Source organism: Leptonychotes weddellii, chromosome 10 (assembly GCF_054177405.1).
Source record: "Leptonychotes weddellii isolate Sample4059 chromosome 10, ASM5417740v2, whole genome shotgun sequence".
In the NCBI taxonomy this organism is placed as follows: domain Eukaryota; kingdom Metazoa; phylum Chordata; class Mammalia; order Carnivora; family Phocidae; genus Leptonychotes; species Leptonychotes weddellii.
The window spans coordinates 5,714,231-5,732,931 of record NC_138378.1 but is presented as its reverse complement, the minus strand read 5'-3'; the positions used below and the strand labels follow the sequence as shown (position 1 = coordinate 5,732,931).

Genomic DNA, 18,701 nt, shown 5'->3' with positions numbered 1-18,701 from the left:
GCTGTTATTTTGGAGTGGCTGTGAAATGATGCATGTGGCGCCCCAGGGCGTGCCCCTTTAGTGGGCTTAGGCAGTTGGGGATACTCTTTGGTGCCAAGTGTGTCTGTCCAGTGGGGTGACGGTGCCGCGAACGGAGGTTGTGGAATAGAGGGTAGGGTGCGTGAAGGGGCACGCTCCTCGATTGCTGCAGGCCCCGGCTTTTCGGCTCTGCTTAACCCGGATGGCCACTTCACCGCGGTCTCTGCGGGAGCTCACGCTGCTCCAAGGGGCGGGACAGACACCTTGCGCGCAGCGCGGCGTCCTCGAGGGCGCTCTGGGGCCTCCACCTGCAGCTCAGGCGCCCCCTCCCTGGGGCGGGAAAAGTCTCAGGCCAACCCCAATCCAGCTCTACCTGCCCCGCCGCCTTCCCTGGTTTGCGGGGGTGGGAAGTTGGAGGCGGCGGCGGCGGCGGCCTCCCGCCTGCGCATCTACGCAGACGCCTCCGCGTCTCCCGACTCGGGTTTCTTGGGCCATCGGAGCGGGCTGGGGGCTCGGGTCCGGGCTTCAAGCGTGTGTGAGCGCAGCCTCCCTAGGGGGCGACAGAGGGGAGTAGCTGACAACCCTCTATCCCCATACCCCCGATTTTGCGTGGCGTTCTGCGAGGCTCACCCCCGGGATCCCCTAGTTCTGTTTACAGTTAAGCGGCTGCGAAGCCTCGGAGGGTCCTGAGGGGGCACCCTTCCGGGAGCGGTGGCTGCCCAGGGGCGCGGCCACGCAGGCCCGGGTCTTCCCGCGGCGAGGGGCGGGGGCTTTGGAGGGAGGTCCGTCCTGGGTGCGGGAGCCATTCGTTCCCTGCTTTCCGCAGAGAGAAGAAGTAAAGTAGAGCTCAAGGAAGGACTGAGGCTTCCAGCACGCCGACCCGGGCGCGCGCGTGCCGGGGTTCCCGCCCCGAGCCGAGGGTGCGCGTGTTTGGGCAGGGTCTCCAGGGCCGGGAAGATTGAGGATTTGTTTGCGCCGCCTTCCATCCGGGGCGCGGAAGCCGCGCTCTGCCTTGAACGCATGCCCCTGGGAGAGGGGGCAGCGCCGGTGACCCGGGCGCTGCCTGGGGAATGAATGGCCCTTGCCAAGCGGTTCGGAAACATCTAGGTCCCCGGGGCTCCCTGAACGGAGGCGCGCAGTCCCTCAGGGGCTCTGTCCCCGGGCTGGGAGGCATCTCTGTCCCTACGGGTTGCTTCGGCCACAGCTGCTGCGGGAAGGAATGAAAGCCGGGGCCTGGGGTGGGGGGTTGGCCCGTTTCTGCCCTGCCCAGGTTCCAAACCTGCCTGGGGGAAAAGTTGCCCGCGTGGACGAGACAACTTGTTCAAGTTGCACCCGAGGCGGGGTCTTTGAGTCAAACCCGGGTCTAGAAGGCCCGGCGTGGAGGAGAGCCTCCGCGTCACCGCTCTGGGAGTCTGGAGTGCCCGAAGGAGGCGCGCAGCTTCCCTCTCGGGAGTGCCTGGGACCCCAACCTTCCACGTCCTGCTGTGCCCGTGTCCGATTCCTGCGTGGCACAGGTGCCCCCCGTCCCACCCCTCCCCCAACCCCCGAATACCAGGAACGCTGCTTTTTCGGTTGTTTTACTCCAGGCCTCGGTGTTTTGGAAGCGAGGTGTCCGGGGTAGTGTGTGCACTGTCCTTTGTACTTTTAGTGCAAAGCCCCGAAAAGCCTCCAGTGGTTTCACTTCCAGGTTTTGTTCTCACATTTGGTAGGACTATCACCTCGGGTCTGTCTACTCTAAGGCAAGAGAGGACGTTTCACTTGGAGGACGCCCATTTTTATTTCAGTTATTCTATTTTAGGCCCATCTGGCTCTAAAGAAATGCCAAAGCTCAAACAAACCCGAGAAGGAGCAGGAAGGTGGTGTGTGCAAATCATTCTGTAGATGGGGAGTAGCGTCCACTCCAGGCCCGGAGCACTGCACCGATGGGTATTAATTACTGCATAATCGGTTTCGGAATCAGATCGAAATAGTCCCCTTCTCCAATTCTCTCAGAATGTTTAAATTCAGATCCAGGAGTCAGATGGGACGTCCCAGTAAAATTCGCCCTTCAAAATTAGCGACTTTCCCCTTGCAGTGAAAAAGGTCAATTACAGTAATTGGGCCAATGGATTTCGTTTCTTTAAAATTTTTTTAATATTGCACATTGCATTCAAGTTTGGGTGGCAAATAAATATTGGGGCTAGAGGCCGCGTTTCTGTGTAAGTTTCGTTTTCAGCCTGCGTCCTCAGAACGGGGGTACTCACCCCTCCCGCGGGGTCCCTCTCCGGCCCCTCCCTCTTCTCCCTTCCCCCGCGCGTGGCGCTTGGGTTGTTGTATTCGGCCCCGCACCTCTTTTCCCGGGTGAGTTGAAGCTTCTGAGTGCTTGGCCCGTCGGAGGCAGCTGCCGAGCCGGCGCTGGGCAGGGCTGGGCAGGGCTGGGCAGGGCTGGGTGAGGGCGCGCGGGTGACCCCCAGCCGCAGTCAGCGGCGGAGATGCAGCTTGGGGCGATGGCGGCCAGACGCCGTTGTCCAGACTTCGCGGCTGGTGGAGGCCCGCCCGCTCCGGGGCGCTCCGGGCCGACTTCCCCTGAAGGCCTTCCCTCCTCCAACCCCTCGGAGGAATGGGCTGGCGCTATGACCACGGAGAGGGAGGGAAGGGGAGGCGTCTCTCGGAGGGATTGGGGCTCCGGCTGCAAGATCCCAGCCCAAACCTTAAGTCTCCGTGGGGTGGACATTTTAGGAGATAAGGGGGACCCCAGCTGTTAAGATACCCGAACGCGGGGTCTCTTAAGTCCAGGTGACAACGTCTTCTGGAGGATGGGGTAAGGCGCGTTGGGGAAAAAAGAGGGGGGGGGGTCTTAGGTATTTGGATCCCGGGCCCCAGCTCTGCCAACCTCAAGGTGTGTGCATGTTGGGGATGACTGATGGAAGGCGCGAGGGGGACCCCGACCTAGCAGGTCAGCGGCTGTCAGAGAGGTGCCGCAGACTCGCCTCCTCTCCGCGCCCCCCGCAGCGTGGTTCTCGGCGCGGCGCCCCGCCGGGGTGCAGGGCGGAGCTAGGCTGGGACTGGCTGGGGGCTGCCCCGCCCGGCGCCTGGGCCTTGGTGCCGGCCCCCAGGGAGGAGTTATGATAATTTCCTTCTCATTAAGGCGCCCGGGTCCCCCGGCTATTGCCGGGACACACAGTGCGGGCGCGGCTTCCCGGGTCCCCGGCAGCGGCTTGTACACGCGCGGCGGCAGCATCTACGCTCGCAGAGCCGCCGATGCGCGTCCAGTGACCGGGACAGCGAGGCCCTCTCGTGGCGGGGGCGGCGGCAGACGCCTAGCCACCGTGACCCCCATTTTGGATTTACCGCTCGGGGGGTGGGGGGAGCCTGGATTTAACTGGCGCCTGTTTTGGGGGACGCCGGACGCCATGTTGTGGAAAATAACCGATAATGTCAAGTATGAAGAGGACTGCGAGGTGAGCTGGGCGCAGGGGCGCAGTCTGGCCCCGCCCGAGGACAGCCCGGGAGGCGGGGGCCGCTGGACCCAGGTCGGGTCGAGGGCGCGGGAGCAGCGAGCAGGCACCAGCCTCTGCCCCTCGATGGGACGGGGTCCACTTTTCCGGACGCCCCCTAGTCCGTTTCTCCGGGGCTCTCTTCTGAATCGGGCCTTTTCCTAAACATCCACCCTCGGGAACAGGGCCTGGAGAGAGAATGGCAGATCCCACCCGCAGAGCTTACCGGTCGGTCTCTCGCGAAGCAAACCAGCCCTTCTTCCCTTTTTCTCGGAAGAGCGTCTCGTCTACAACCCTTAGACGTGGCTTTTACGCAGCGTATCTCCGTCCAAAGGGTCAGACGAGGCGACCTGCCGGCGACACCTTTGCAGAGTCTCCTCCGAGGCGGGCTTGTCACCTGCCCCGCTAACTCCTCGGGGAAACAAGAAAACAACAGAAGTTTGGCTTTTAAGAGAAGTGGGGGCTGGGGAGTGCTGGTGGGGGGGCCCTGAGGCCAGATGGGGCCGTAAGCGCTCGGGAGTGCTCCAGCCAGTCGGACAGGTTGAGCTAGAGTTTCGGAGAGTGGGAGGGAGGGAGGCGGCGAGCGGGAAGAGGAAGACGCGGGCGGCGGGCGGTGTGCGCCATGGCGCTGGCGGAGCGGAGCCGGGCCTGGGGGGCCGCGGGAGGGCTGCGCGCCCGCGGGACCTCAAGGGGCTGCCCCTGTCGGCAGGCCCGGGCACTTCCACTAGGGGGCGACAGTGCCATGTTTCTCCCGGCTCCCCGCTCCCCCTGTGACCCCTCGAACCCAGGGAGACAAGTCCTTTAAGAATTCAGTAGGATAGCCTTGGGGCGAGGGACGTGCGCAGGCAAGGTTGCCCAATATTCGGGGTCCTCAATTCTCCCCCTGTGCCCCGATTTGTGGGGACACTGACCGTGGCCGGGCAGGGCGGCCTCACTTGCTATTCCCTCTTGGTCGGGACGCTGCTAGCAGGCAGGGCAGCCCCCGCTGCGGTGCGTTCCTTCCCGAGCTCCTCGGGCGGCGCTGGGTGGCTGGCCTGCTAGGGAGCGTCATTCACCCGGAGGTCTTTGTCCTGAGGGCGTGGAAGGGGAGGGTCCCTGGGGCGGGGAAGACGCGCACTTCCCGCTTTGTGCGCTTTATCCGCGCTCGCAGCTTCCCCCGGTTCTTTGGTCGGGCGCCGCCATGTGCGGGCTAGTGAGCGAGCGTACTGCGCACCGTGCTCGCCGCATGCCGACTTCCTCGCCGGGCCCGGATCTCGGCTTCTTCTCCTGGCCCAAGGCCTGGGATTCGGACTTGGCGCTTCAGAGCGCCTCGGGCGTCACAGGGCCCAGGCCTTCGCCGCCGGGCTTTGAGGCCGTGTTCCTCCAGGTTTTTCGAAGTCTCTCTTTACTCCGTGGACTCGGGTTTTGCAACGAATTCCCCGGGGCACTTTGCCTCCGGGTGCCCTCCGGCTGGAGGGCAGGCCCCGCGGGTTGGGTCCGGGGTGGTGCGTTGGGTCCCCTGGGGGCTCGCCCCTCAGCGTAGTGGCTGCGGCCAGTTCGCAGTAGCGGGGTTTCGTACCAGCGGGGTCTCTCTCTACTTCTCTCTCCCAGGATCGCCACGACGCGAGCAGCAATGGGAACCCGCGCCTCCCCCACCTCTCCTCCGCCGGGCAGCACCTCTACAGCCCCGCGCCGCCCCTCTCCCATACTGGAGTCGCCGAATACCAGCCACCACCCTACTTTCCACCGCCCTACCAGCAGCTGGCCTACTCGCAGTCGGCCGACCCCTACTCGCATCTGGGAGAAGCTTACGCCGCTGCCATCAACCCCTTGCACCAGCCAGCGCCCACCGGCAGCCAGCAGCAGGCCTGGCCGGGCCGCCAGAGCCAGGAGGGGGCTGGCCTGCCCTCGCACCACGGGCGCCCGGCCGGCCTGCTACCCCACCTCTCCGGGCTGGAGGGTGGTGCCATGAGCGCCCGCAGGGATGCCTACCGCCGCTCGGACCTGCTCTTGCCCCACGCGCACGCCCTGGATGCCGCGGGCCTGGCTGAGAACCTGGGGCTCCACGACATGGCCCACCAGATGGAGGAGGTGCAGGTGAGAGGCGCCTCGGCTCTTGCCCCTCCTGCCCAGACCTGTTCGCCCCTCAGCTTCTCCTACCCCCACCCGCCTCACGCTCCCCCGAACTTAAGGGAAACTTTGTCGTTTCTTCCCTAGAATGTTGACGACCAGCACCTGCTTCTGCACGATCAGACTGTTATTCGCAAAGGTAGGTAGTGAGAGCAAACTTCTCTCCTCCCCCGATTGCGCATGACCTGGCAAGGTGGGGGCATTTGGTGGCTGGCTTGGGACATTTGTGCTGGGGAAGGGACTGACCGGGGCTGGGGGAAGGTAGGTTTTTCCGAGTAAGAAGAGATCTCTTTCCAAACTAAATGAGAAAGAATGGTAGTAAAACTCTTAGGAGCTGCCTCGATTAAGAGATTAATCAGGATTTGTTACTCCATAGCGTTCTCCTGGGGAATATGATCCCTTGAATTGGATGGTGTTTTTACAGTGTGTCTTCCAGAGTGAGTTAACGCTGTGATTTAATTTGGAAGAAAACACACCACACACCTTAGTTGGGTGGTCGATTCTGTGATAATTGTTGAATGAGTGGATGTGATTCTGTTTTCCATTTCAAATGTGCATCTGCTGAGGATCCTTAATCCTGACCTGCAAGAAAAGGTTTTGAAACAGTTCGGCCTACCAAATACACAGCTTTAAAAGGACCAGGGTGGGATGATGTGCCAGAGCTCGGGTTTATGGAGGGTAGTGGGGGAGGGGACTGGAAAATTGGATCACTATGGGAGTGTCTTGACGAAATTAAGTCGGTGTACTGACAGGATTACCAGTCCGGCTGTTTTGGAGATGGAGTAGTCCTCCTAGATGAAGGGTAGTTACTCTCAGCTACTGGAAGTTAAACTGCTCGAAATCAGTTGGGAAATGGTTTTTGAAGAAAAACTCAGAAAATAAATTGGATTTCCCAGGAAACTTGTAACAGAACGGGTTTGTTTATATTTTTAAATTTACCGTGATCAGTTACACTGAAAGTTGTCAGCAAAGGATCTAAATGTGTCCGGTGATTTTGGTTGTTTGTCGAGTGAGGAAGAAAAAAAGAAATAGCCATTTATTTAGGACTGAAGTAGTCTTTTGAAAACAAATGTTCTAATTAAACAGATTTTAACAGTGGCTCGAAAATGAAAACCCTCCATGCTCGGGGTCGTGACTAATTAGCTTTGTTAAGGTGTTAACTTGTGAATTTCAGATTCCATTATCTTTGAAGAATATGACTTAAAAAAAAATCTGCTTGCAATTTACATAGTCTTAACATGCAGCGTTGTTTGCTTACAGAGCTCTTTTGGCTTTGGTGAGTGGTTTGAAAAGGTCCCTTTTTCCTAAGTGCAGCCCTCGGGACTGTCACTTGTGATCTTCATTCACAGGTCCTATTTCAATGACCAAGAACCCCCTGAGTCTCCCTTGTCAGAAGGAGCTGGTGGGGGCTGTGATGAATCCCAGCGAGGTGTTCTGCTCAGTCCCTGGAAGATTGTCCCTCCTCAGCTCCACCTCTAAATACAAAGTGACGGTTGCTGAAGTCCAGAGGCGATTGTCCCCGCCTGAATGCTTAAATGCCTCATTACTGGGAGGTGTTCTCAGAAGGTACATGGGGACACACGGCCACGGTGGTTGGTGGTTGGGTGGTTGGAAGGTGAATAACATAAAAGAACCAAGGAGGTATTTTTAACATTTATGTAACTTTTATACTTAACACTGAATTCTAATCGGCTTAGAGTTTTAGTACATTCCCTTCTCTTTTAGAAAGTGCCAGATGTAGAAGGAAGTGCTAAAACAGCGCTCACAAACTGTCATTTGGTTAGGATTTGATTCCATGTATGAAGTGGTGGCATCCTGTCGGGGGGGGGGATGCTCCATGGGTTTTGTTGCCCCAGAGGGCTTGGGGGGCTGCTACAGTTTTTATACGTGTAATTTTATCCACTCCAGCACAATTTGCAATGTTCTGTGATTGGAAAAAAAAATGTTGGTGATGGTAAGAAAGAGCATTAATTACACTGTATCACTTGATTATGATCCACATAATGTAGATACTCTGACAGATTTCCGTTTTGATCGCAGCAGTGTAGGAATTTAGAATTTTAAAGTGTGGTGTTTTGAGAATAGCTACAGTTCACTTTCTTGTGCCCAGAGCCAAATCTAAAAATGGAGGCCGGTCCTTGCGGGAGAAGTTGGACAAGATCGGGTTGAATCTGCCAGCCGGGAGACGGAAAGCTGCGCACGTCACTCTCCTGACGTCCTTAGTAGAAGGTCAGTGGAGTTTTGTTTTTGTTTTATGGTGTTTTTAGTTTGCGCTGTGTCGTCTGTCATCTGTGTCTTTAATCCCTGAAGGAAAGCCTAAAAACGGCTCTGTCACAAAGAGATGAAGATGAGTTGTCATGAGTTCATTGCAGTGAATCACAGTATTTTATCAAATGTGTTAACATTTAAATCCCTGACTGCTTACGTATCCTGTTCTGGGTTCTCCAGAAAAATCACTGTGTAAAAGAAATTGGTTTCCCTGACCTAAGAACTCTCACCGTTAGGGTGTTGGGACATTTCCTCCAAGTGAACCAGTTTTTGGAAGATGGCATCGATCACCTGGCACACTTTTAAAAAGCTGGTTGTGGTATTGGGTGGGAAGAAGCACCGATTCCAGCTTGGGTAGCTGTGTAATATCAGGATTGTGGTCAGTGAAGAGAAAAGCCCTTGTAGACGGTGGGATTAACCCAATTCACAAGCCCTTTGTTCATTTCCCGCAAGAAGAAAAAAATTAGTGGGGCCCCTCTCCCCAGTCCTAAAATCGTAGGATGTAACATTTTAGTGTATTGAATGGGCCTGTACCCCCAATCTGGAAGGGAGCCAAGAATGCAATTACAGCCTTTAAAAATAAGTGGGGGCTGGGCGGGGGGGGGGGTGGCGGTTAAGGGAAAAGTGAAATAATTTTTTTTCAAAAACCAGCTCATTGTTGCTGTGTACGGGAAAATGGAGTGGAGCGCGGAGGGGCTGATCCTGAAGGCCGGAGCAGCCCCCTCGCCCAATCAGCAGGGCGCTGGGCTCCGCTCAGGGCTGGGGGAGCCAATGAGGGGTGGTCGCCTGGTGACCAGGCAGTCTTTTGAACACTTTCTGTCCCTGGTCTAATGGCGCTCCTGTACGCTGAAAGGGACTTGGCAGAGCCCGGCTCTACCTTTTTACGAGTGTCTTTGGAGGTCAGGGCAAGGAGAAAGGAGCTGCCTGTTAGTTAGCTGCCTGTTGGAGCACAGCTGTCCTGCATGGAGAATGGTGGGTTCTGCGTGCATGGCGCATAAATGTGGCTCCTCGAGGTTTTCTTACTAGCCAGGCTGAGGTGCTTGAATAAGAAAGTGTGTGCCAGAACAATGGTTCTCAGATTCTGATTTAGTAAGTCTGGGGAGGCAAGTGGAGGAGACGGGGTGGGGGTGGGGTGCCACTCTCTGGGTTTCTGGAAAGCTCTGGCCAGCCTTGACACCGTGGAGCCAGGCCCGGGTATCTCTGGTCAGAAATGAGTCCCGTTGGTTTTCTCTCCCTCTGATCCCCGAGTGATTTGGACAAAAGAGCGTGGGTAGTCCAGGCTGGTAGTTGGGCTCTTCACATTAACATTTCCAGTGGAAACCCAGCCCTGCCTTTCTTTGTGAAAAGAAACATCCCTGAGCCCTGCCTCCTTCCGTAATGGGGCACCCCTGGTTTAAAAAGAAGGTTCTCCGTCAAAGACTTGGTCACAGTTTCATAAAGAGAAGTGACCAGTTGACTTTAGTGCAACGTGCTCATCTTTAAATTTCCCTACTTCTCCACAGTGATAACTTTTTTTATCAAGAGAAAGCATGGATGTGTCTCAGAGAATCTTAAGTCGGGGTCCAAGACGGGTTCGCGTTATTCCAGGGCAGTGAAGAATGTCAGTCAGTTTTTCCACACGCCGTGTGTTTTCCTGCTCTAGTCCCAGGGGAGCGAGCCCACCAAAAGTACCCAGGAAGTGCCACTTGCCCGCTGAATTGTTTTCCTTGTGGGTGATTTCATTTTAAAGTGCCAAGTGACTGCGGGCCTAGAAAAAGGGTTAGAAAAAGAGGAGAGGGAGGTTTGCGGGAAGTGACTGCGGGCCTTCTAAGTCTCTTGTCACTGCTGATTATTTTAGGTGAGGCTGTTCATTTGGCTCGGGACTTTGCCTATGTCTGTGAAGCAGAATTTCCTAGTAAACCGGTGGCGGAATATCTAACGAGACCTCATCTTGGAGGGCGGAATGAGATGACAGCTAGGAAGAACATGCTGCTGGCTGCCCAGTGAGTATCCAGACTTGAATTTGGTGGCTGGGTGTTACTACTGATCTTGAACTTGGGGGGTGGAGGGGTGCCCAGTAACAGTCCCAGGTGCTCAAGAAAGAAAGGCTCGGTAAACAAAGGTGTGGAGCAAAAGGAGCTGGCCAGGGGACGTTCTTTGACAAGGCAGATAGATGGACTCTTGGGTAGGACTTAGAAGAAGAAGTAAAATGAATGTATTGCTCAGTAGTGAGTGTTTTTTGGAGCTGCTCAGTTAGGCAGCTCAGAATAGTTCAACTACCCTTTCATTATTGTGTCTCCATATCTTACAAAAATGTGTTGGAAACACTTTGGTCACATCCAGTCAAGATTGTGGGTGCCTTCTGCCTCCTGAAAAGACATCCTTCTGCCTCCTGAAAAGACATTTTTGGTTTTTTAAATGTAACGATTGGGTTGGATTTGTAGGAGACACGTGGGCAGGCTAAGTGTCTCAAGCCCTGCTTAATGCAGCTGCAGGATTTCTCGTGGAAGCCAACAGTAAATTAGTTTTTAAAATTATGGTAAACGAGGCGGAAGTCGTCCAGTCGGGAAACGGGGCAAAAGGAAGCAGAGGGACCTAGCCTGTATAAACAGTGAGTTTTGGGGGAGATGTGGATTCTTGGGGTTCTTGAAGAAGAAATTGGTGTCTGGGTACCGAGCTGTACCAAATAAATGTCTATCCATTGTTAAGTACCCTCCTGGGCTGGAATCCTGACCCCACCTCCTACACTAGTCCTGGTGACCTTGGCCCTTTGACTGGGGTTAATCCCGTTATCTTTTCTAATTGCTCGTGAGGATTAAAGAAGGGAGTGCTTGCAAAGAGTTGAGCTCAGGGCCTGGCGCGTAATAGGTGCTAAGTGTGAAGCAGTTGACTATTTGTGGCAAAGTCTATTTCTTTTTGAAAGCTCTGGTGGCCTCCTGGGTGTCCTCCCTGGGGTGATTTGGCTTTGTCCTCTTGCCCTGTCGCGAGCTAGATGGAGCTCACAGGTGTGTGTTGACTGTCCTCCCAGGCAGGTGTGTAAAGAATTCACAGACCTCCTCAATCAAGACCGAACCCCCAACGGCAACAACCGGCCCACCCCGGTCTTGGAGACGAACATACAGAACTGCTTGTCTCATTTCAGCCTGATCACCCACGGGTTCGGCAGCCAGGCCATCTGTGCGGCTGCGTCTGCCTTGCAGAACTACATCAAAGAGGCCCTGATAGTAATAGACAAATCCTATATGAACCCCGGAGACCAGAGTCCAGCCGATTCTAGCAAAACCCTGGAGAAAATGGAGAAGCACAGAAAATGAAGGATGGGAGTGAGCCAAGGGCTGAAGAGTCTCGAAGGAAAAGGACTCCACGATCATTCTCGACCTGGACAGGCTGGGAGACCCCTCTTGCCGGGGGACGGTTTGTGACCCACCTTCCCATGAAAAAGGCCTCCACTCATTTTCTGGATCTTGACGTGCCCTCCCGGATTCCTTAGTGTTCTTTTCTCTAGCGCTGAAGTGTGTCTCCTTAACTCTGGACAAGGGATCGGAAGGTGACAAGTGCTGGTTCTTTGTTCATTAAGCTCATTTCATTCTTTTGAACCCCATTCTTTTCTCTGAAAGTGGTGCTACAAGTTTTAGAACCTTTTAAATAAATTCCCGGGGCTCACGAGAAAACCCACACCGGTAGCTGTTGAAATGTCAGATTGGTGCGATTCAGATCGACAGTAACTTGCAGTGTTAAGGTAATGGCTGGCTTTTTGTGTCCGCTCAATATTTATCTAAAAGTATTTATCTGGCTTCTTCAGGTATCAAATCCTACAGATCGTAGGAAGCAAAGATTCTCTCTGCTTAGCAGCTAGTTTAATAGGTGGTATTTGACACTCTTAAACCCCTCGTTGAAAGGGGGCCTTTGGGTTTTACGAAACTTGTAGAAATGAAGCCTGCTGATGATCTTGTGTTTTCTTTTTGTCTTTTTTTTTTTTAAATTCGGAGAGTTAACTCTTCAAATGAGAGACTCTGAAATGTCATGTTCCTTTAAGGTACTGAAGCTTTATTTGCATATTTATTTCACATCTTGGTGTTTCGAGTAAACTTGAAAGGGGTAGGCATGAAGCGTTTTTTTTGTTTCTTTGTTTTTGTTTCTGCTGCCCGCCCCAAGTCCCGTAGGAGGCTCTGTATGTTGAGAAACAGTGCGTTGAGTGTACAGATTTTATTTATGCATAATTTAATGGGGTCTGTAAATACGGGTGCACTTCTTAAGACTTTTGACAAATGGGATTCGATTTTAATATTAACTTCTAAAGGTGATGGGGTAATCTAAAACACTTCTCTTAGGTTTTATTCGTATGTACGCAGGGTATTAAGAATTAAGAGGATCCTGGGCTCTGTGCTCTGTTCTTGATGCGGAAGATTCTATTTAATTGAAACTCTCTGTTCACAAAGCAGTAACTTTGTGTCTCATTCCCATCATGCCGGACCGGAAGATGGGTGTGTGGTACCGTGCGTGGGGGTGAAATGGAGGTTTTTGGAAATGGCTGTAAACGTTCCCCGAGTAATTGTTGTGTATAACAATACCTGTATAATAAAAAGTATTCTCCATAGAAGCCGTGAACGTCGGGTTACAACGTGGTTTTTTCTAAGTCTCTGGGATGAGTGGAGTAGTGGCAGAGCTTAATTTATGGTTCGGCTGTGGCTTTGTTAATGGCACTGAGCAGGAAGGTTGTGTGCCAAGGGAGGTCTGAAGTTTCATTTGCTGTCCCATCTCCGCTGCAGGAGGGCCTTGCGCTCCTCGGTGGTGGCCCTCTGCTGTGTGTAGTACCCCTCTCCCGCCGCTAGGGCTGTCTGGAAGCGTGCGGGACCCTTTCTTCCGAAGGGAGAGAGTCCGCAGTGTTGGAATAACGTCTCTTGCCTAAAGTTTAATCACCTTTTGAGAAACAGCTAGGGTCAGGTAGGGTCAGGTTGCCGCCTCCAAATTTTGAGAATGGAAACGAAATGACTGTAGGTAATCCTTGGGCAGACATTCCTCAGGAGGATTTTTGCATTCAACCAAGTGCAAATAGCGGGAAGTGTAGGCTTTCGTTGGTGTTTTCAAATCAGTGAAATTCTCCCATCTTTGGACACGCAGCAGTGCGCATCTGTCCAAGGCACCCTAACCATTTCGCTTGCCTGGTAAGTGGGCCGTTGGGTCTCTGCGGGCTGCTTGGGGAGCAGAAGAGTCTGGCAGAGATAGTGGACTTGCTGGATGTTTGTGAGGATCTCGAATGTACTTCCCGGGCCCTTGATTCCAAGTTGAAGTGTCCTGGCGTACCCTCCAGGAAGTGATATGTTTATAGTTTGGCACGAGAGGCAGGGCTTCAAAGGGAAGTGGGAGCAAAAGGATTTTCCACATTGGATAAGGCCATTTCTTCAACTCCAGCCTCATAATCCTTGATTTATAACTCTACCAAAAGCTCAGCAATTCCTGACTTTGTGTTGGCATTGGATGTGAAGTAATTTAAACTCTGCCAACCTAATACTTTGCTCTTGGCAGCTTGTCCTTGGCCAGTGAATGTTCCTATTAAGTTGGATTTATCTGGTTGATATGTCAAGTTCACAATTGCTTTGCTTTAGAGGAGTGAAAAGAGGTCTTAGGTTGGCGGTTATTTCTCAATCAAGATGTGAGACATTGGGTGTTTAAAGGAAGTTATGGGGGAAAGGGCTGAAGGAAAAAGGACTGTTTTCTTATCAGCATCTTAACCTGCTTTTGGACTAGAGTCTGGCTTTTAGGAGCTGTGCCCAATTGCAATGCAGACAATGTTCTGGAAATGCCCCAAAGTCAACCAAGGATTGAAGTGAGTCATAAGCAGGGCTTGTGCCTGGCTCACTGCTCAATTGTCCTTTATCCTCGTTCCCACTGAAGCCCATGGATGGCGGATGGGTCCCCTGGGTCCAGGGCACAATAATAGGTTTTTCTTCCCAACACCTCTGAGCTGATAGGCGAAACAGCCAAGTCCCCTCAACAGGTCTCTACAAAAACTATGGTTGCCTCGGCTTTTCCCTCAAGCCCCTGTTTGTGGGAGAAGGGTGCCCTGCTGTAGCTTCTCATGGGCCAGGGTGGTTTTATTTCCAGCCCCACGATGGTGAGGATCACACTTCTTTTCCCTTCGCCCTATAGTTGGCCCACTGGCTGACAAATTGAGCTCGCTTTTATGAAGGCACATGATGCCGTGAAGTCTGCCCTCTGGGAGAAGAAATGAAGATGCTGCTTCCTGGTTGTCCTGCAGGAAAAGCCGTCACTGTCCGAAGGCACGCTCTTGCCTAGCGCTCCACGTATGAGAGATTCCTCATAGCAGAGACTCCTCGGCAGGGCTGTGCGTCTGTTGCCAAGACCTGCCCATCCAGGTACCTGGCACCTTAATGCCTTCCTGCCTTGCAGACGGCACGTTTAGAAGTTCTGTGGAAGATCAGGAGTGGGTGTTTTCAATGGCAGTTCACGGTTGTCTTTTGCATGTGCCCACGGTTTCAGTTGTGGGTTAGCAAAGGGACGGATTAGTCTGTTTCTCATTTGAAATGATTCCATAATGATGGCCATCAGCATTTTCTTCTTGGGGGGCCTAGCGGCGGGGTGAGTTCTGAGACCTTAAGTTCCTGTATTTGAATGTTAAAAACAAAACAAGATAGGGTCATGGATGGGTGAGAGACAGAAACTCCTCAAGGCTTGGCAGCGGTGGGGCTTCTGGGGCCCGTTGCCTGGTTTCCTGGGGGGAAATGTCAGTTACCAACTGTTGTGAATTCCCGTCGAGGTTCTGTGACTTCCCAGGAATTGTGAACATCTCCCCAGTCTTTTCCTCTTGCTGGGGAGCAGCGTGGGGTGGCGAGGGGGCAGCTGAATTTGCCTTCCTTCACAAGCAGGCGGAGAACGTGGGAAGTAGAGCTACCTTTGGTCACGAGAGGAAGGGAGAACAGTCTAGGGTTCCTTGGAGTGTGTTTTCCAGGTGAGGGAGCTCTCTGTTTTCCCTGGCGTGGCCATGATTCTTAGCAAACGTCTCCTCTAGGCACCTGAGCTCAGTGGGCGGTGAGGGTTCTCTCTTCGTTGGGAGATAAAGTTTACTTTTGAAATTTCGATGCCGCACGCACAGGTGTATTCTTCCCAGGGTAAGCTGTTGCCCCTTGATGTGATAACTACTGAAGATCCTGGTTACCCTGGATTTCTCTTCTAGTTCATAGTCTTCATCTGCTTCTCTGAAATCCACAGGCCACCACGTAGGGGGAGGCTTGGTGACACTTCAAGCCATCGAGATCTGCCCCCCTCCAGGTTCGGCCAACCCAGGCTGGCACCATGCCCAGGGCCTACTGATGTAAAGCGTGCCACACCTTGAAAACCTCTGTCTATTAGGAACACGGAGCATCATCTTCTGAGAAACAAACTTGATCTCCTGGTTTTTAAAAAATCACTATTGCATTGGAGCTGATAGTTTCATGGAATGCTCAGTTATTTTTGGCACTGTCATAAACACTGTAATTTCCCTGCCTCTTCGGGATAACATCTTGATGGGGAAGATGGGTGGAAGAAAAGCATGGAAATTAGAGTCGAAAGGCATAATTTCAGGGACCTGTTCAAGGAACAGCTTGGTGGAGAGTGTTTTCCAAGGTCAAATCTCAAGTGTTTTTCTTTCCCCCCCCCTCGCATGACGCATGGTGCGTTCCTTGTTGTTTCTCAACATTTTCCAAGGAAGGATCCTGGTCTTGAGGAGTGATCCTCCCAGGTGGGTGTCAGAGTTGGATGGATGGAAGGCATCCAGCCTCCCGGCACTTGCTGAGACTGGAAGGCTTTGAGGACTTCATGGGTGTTCTGGGTGGAAACCGTGCTTCCCCAATGGGTATGTCCATGTCCTCACCCTCGTACTTCAGAATGCGACCTTATTTGGACATAGGGTTATTGTTGGTGATTGAGTTAAGATGAGGTCCTAGTGGAGTGCAGTGGGCCTGAAGCCAGTATGGCTTGTGTCCTCCTAAGAAGAGGCAGACACAGACCCGTGAAGGCGAGCGCGGTGTGCCGACGGGGCGGGGGAGACCGCACAGATGTGGCTACCAGCCAGGGAGCGCACGGACCAGCCGTCACCAGCAGCCAGGAGAGGCAAAGAAAGGTACTCTCCCCTACAGATTGCAGATGGAGGGCGGCCCTGCTGACAGTCTTGATTTTGGACTTCTTGCCTCCAGAACTGTGAGATGACACATTGCCCGGCTGGTGGCCCGAGGAAATGGACACAGCGGGGAAGGACTCCTTTCTTCTTCCCTTGTTGTTCTCCCTCCATTGATCTTTCTCTGGGTTCCTTTCTACACGTGGGGTGTCGCCTCTGCCCACGTCCGAGCCGGCCACCTTGTGGTCTCCCCACCGGGCCAGGCCCCTCTAACAGATGGAGGCTTTTCACAGTCCCGTGGCTCTCCGCACCTGTTGCTGCTCAGCAGCCGTGTTGCTGGAAGGAGCTGCTTGCCGACAGCACCTGTGCTTCTCGGGGGGAAGTCACCCCAGCATCTCTGGCCAAAGCAAATCCTAGACTCCCTCCCAGAGGCCCATTTCACTCCTCCTTTGTGCTTGCTGTATTTAACTGGGTACCTCTGGGTATTCCCAGCCCTGCCCCAGAATAGCGGCTGTTAAACCCGGCAGGTCACCGGAGGTTCTGCAAGGATCCTAATGCCCTTCTGCTGCCTCTGACCCACTGAATCAGAAACTGGGTCAAGAACCTGCATTTTTTTTTTTTTTTTTTGGAGAGAGTGAAAGCGAGAGATATCACGGAGTGGGAGAAGCAGACTCCCCACTGAGCAGGGAGCCCGATGTGGGGCTCGATCCCAGGACCCTGGGATCATGACCTGAGCTGAAACCAAGAGCGGGCCACTTAACTGACTGTGCCCCCCATGCACCCCCCACCCCAAGAACCTACATTTTATTAAAAACAAGCTTCTCTTGGTGACCTTAGTTTAGGAACCACTGCCATCTAGTATCTTCTAGCTCTAAAATTTTATTTTATTTTTATTTATTTTTTTTTATTTATTTGAGAGAGAGAGAATGAGGGACAGAGAGCATGAGAGGGAGGAGGGTCAGAGGGAGAAGCAGACTCCCCGCCGAGCAGGGAGCCCGATGGGGGACTCGATCCCGGGACTCCAGGATCATGACCTGAGCCGAAGGCAGTCGCTTAACCAACTGAGCCACCCAGGCGCCCTAGCTCTAAAATTTTAAACTTGCTCTGTGTGTCCAGCATCTTCTCGAGGGGATGGGCTCCTCCTCTTGGGCTCCTGCTGCACCCTGTGATCACAGGGCACTGGGGACACCGTGGTTCCATCGTTTGGCTTTTTTAGTAGAGTCTTCGTCTGTGAGAGCAGGGACCTTGTCGATCTTGCCCTCCAGGGACCATGTCCATCTAAACCACACACTGGCTAGCTCATTGCCCAGGTCAGGGCATTTGCTCAAAAAGCACCTGTGTTGAATCCCGGAGACTGAGCTGGGCTAGAGTGGGGTCTCTGGGGTGGTCCCTGCAAACAGTCCTTCTCTGGAGCCTTTTCATTGCTCTGGGCCACGTGGGCATCCGGAGCCGGCCCACCAGAAGGGATTTCATCCTGTGCTTTGCTGAGCTAAGCTGCACATATTGGAGGAAAGTTTCTCTTCAGGAAGATGTGTATCTGGATCCAAGTAGTCAGCCCCTCCTTCTCCCCACTTCCCTTTTTCAGGGTCTGAAATCCATCTTGCTAGGTTGACGGTTTTGACATCATTCTTGATGACTGGGAACGGGTCTCTTCCTGCTCTCCCTCCTAGGCAGGCTGGTGTTGATGAGAGGTGACTTTGACCCAGGTCTGGGTTTAAATAGATAATTCGTGCAGCTGGGGGAGGACTAGATTGGTGGGGCTGCCTGGAGGCAGGGAGGCCAGTCAGGAGGCTGGGATGTGGGAGGAAACCGAGGCTGGATGGTGGAGGGGAGGGAGGGAGTTTGGGTGCCCATAGGTGCTTTACCGGTGGAGCTGACAGGAGTCCGCCAGATTCTATGAGGGCACCTCCAGCACTTTTCAAGCAGCCATAAACTCTACAGAGTAGCTTCCGGAATTTGGCAGTCCTCCTGGATCCTGGGGACGACAGAGGAAGCGTCTGCGGATTTATGTCCGTTGAAGAGCCAACCAGTCTCCTTGGCCAGGAGGACAGGGTGGGGACTGATGAAGATGGAGAAGATAGGAGCACCAAGCTACTGGGTCATTATTCTGGTCCCCAAGCCCCACCCTTTCCTCTTACCCCAGGAGGTGGGTGTGGGGGGTGATGGCCCAGACTGGGGGCTCTGTTTCACCAAAACTTGCCTCGGTGGTTCCTTTTCATGAACCAGGAGGGGGAATCATGTTTGGGCCTGAGGGTCTGGGAAGGAGGTGCAACTTTCCCCCAGATGACATTTGCAATGTCTGGAGACATTTTTGGTTGTTACTACTGGGGGAGGGAAAATTGCACATAGTGAGTGGGTCGATGCTAAACACTCAACAAGGCGCAAGACATCTTCCTGCAACACGGAATGATCAGGTCCAAAATGTCAGGGGTCCAGAGCTTGAATAATACTGTTCTAAACATAAGAAAAAAAAAATCTAGATGCATTATTTAAACCATTAACAATTTACTTCTGTGCAGTGGAGGACTTTTGCCTCACATGATTCTATATAGTCTCAAGTTTGTTTATTTTTTTATTTTTTAAGATTTTATTTATTTATTTGACAGAGAGAGTGAGAGAGGGAACACAAGCAGGGGGAGTGGGAGAGGGAGAAGCAGGCTTCCCGCCGAGCAGGGAGCCCAGATGTGGGGCTTGATCCCAGAACCCTGGGACCATGACCTGAGCCGAACGCTTAA

The 18,701-nt window shown here is 53.4% G+C and overlaps 1 protein-coding gene across 3 annotated transcripts; it reads left to right on the top strand.

The window, feature by feature from the left end:
- The first annotated feature begins 3,183 nt into the window (after positions 1-3,183).
- On the top strand, positions 3,184-12,458 carry TFAP2C (transcription factor AP-2 gamma). Of its 3 annotated transcripts, none has more exons than XM_006740654.3 (7): positions 3,184-3,458; positions 5,085-5,570; positions 5,691-5,742; positions 6,953-7,169; positions 7,714-7,832; positions 9,709-9,853; positions 10,879-12,458. In XM_006740654.3, the coding sequence occupies exons 1-7, from the start codon at positions 3,411-3,413 to the stop codon at positions 11,162-11,164; spliced, it is 1,353 nt and encodes a 450-aa protein (XP_006740717.1). In that variant the 5' UTR covers positions 3,184-3,410; the 3' UTR covers positions 11,165-12,458. The 3 variants fall into 3 exon arrangements, with proteins under 3 accessions (XP_006740717.1, XP_030891813.2, XP_006740718.3); XM_031035953.2 differs by lacking the exon at positions 3,184-3,458 and adding an exon at positions 4,647-4,860 and having other exon boundaries at positions 10,993-12,458; XM_006740655.3 differs by lacking the exon at positions 3,184-3,458 and adding an exon at positions 4,651-4,860.
- The last annotated feature ends 6,243 nt before the right edge of the window (positions 12,459-18,701 follow it).

What these genes read in the sequence shown, in the direction of transcription:
- TFAP2C (XM_006740655.3), top strand. Translation starts at nt 4,675, where the DNA reads ATGTGCGGGCTAGTGAGCGAGCGTACTGCGCACCGTGCTCGCCGCATG. An exon ending in ACCAGATGGAGGAGGTGCAG is followed by an intron (nt 5,571 to 5,690) that starts GTGAGAGGCGCC and finishes TTTCTTCCCTAG; the next exon opens with AATGTTGACGACCAGCACCT. An exon ending in AACATGCTGCTGGCTGCCCA is followed by an intron (nt 9,854 to 10,878) that starts GTGAGTATCCAG and finishes CTGTCCTCCCAG; the next exon opens with GCAGGTGTGTAAAGAATTCA.